The sequence below is a fragment of the Buceros rhinoceros genome, unplaced genomic scaffold (genome assembly GCF_000710305.1).
Source record: "Buceros rhinoceros silvestris isolate BGI_N320 unplaced genomic scaffold, ASM71030v1 scaffold16231, whole genome shotgun sequence".
Classification (NCBI taxonomy): domain Eukaryota; kingdom Metazoa; phylum Chordata; class Aves; order Bucerotiformes; family Bucerotidae; genus Buceros; species Buceros rhinoceros.
In genome coordinates, this window is record NW_010393812.1 from 8,402 (window position 1) to 8,828 (window position 427).

A 427-nucleotide genomic window follows, 5' to 3' on the forward strand; every position below is an offset into this window, starting at 1 on the left:
GGCAGTGTCCGAGCACACTAGCCCCAGGGGCAACTACACTTATTGCAGCAAAAATGAGAAGCAGGAGCCGGGATGGGGGAGGCAAGGGCTGGCTGAGCCGTCCCGGGGCTGGAGCTGGATCGATGCTGGAGGGTGCTGAGCATCCAGCTGTGTGTCTGTGGGCATCCCTCTGCAAGGACCCGCTGCTGGCCTGGGCAGCAACGTGGCCTCAGTGGCCTCTAAAGCGCCTGATGGACCTGTGTGCACGTCCCTGAGCATCTCCCAGCTCTGTGGGGTCCAGGTCCGGCTCAGCACCCTCTTCCTCCTTCACCCCCAGCTTGCAGGCACCCAGCCCCAACCAAGAGGCCACCAGCACCTACGAGAAAAGCCTGCCATCCTACGAGCAGATCCAGAGGCAGGGGGTGGCCTCAGGCCCGCTGGCGCCCCC

General features: G+C 64.6%; 1 protein-coding gene across 1 annotated transcript in view; it reads left to right on the plus strand.

The window, feature by feature from the left end:
* The window catches only part of BSND (barttin CLCNK-type chloride channel accessory beta subunit), a 3,079-nt gene that overhangs the window by 1,729 nt on the left and 923 nt on the right, over positions 1–427 (plus strand). Inside the window, exon 3 of the mRNA XM_010145016.1 lies at positions 317–427. Within this exon, the coding sequence (XP_010143318.1) occupies positions 317–427 (111 nt within the window). The remainder of the gene's footprint in view (positions 1–316) is intronic.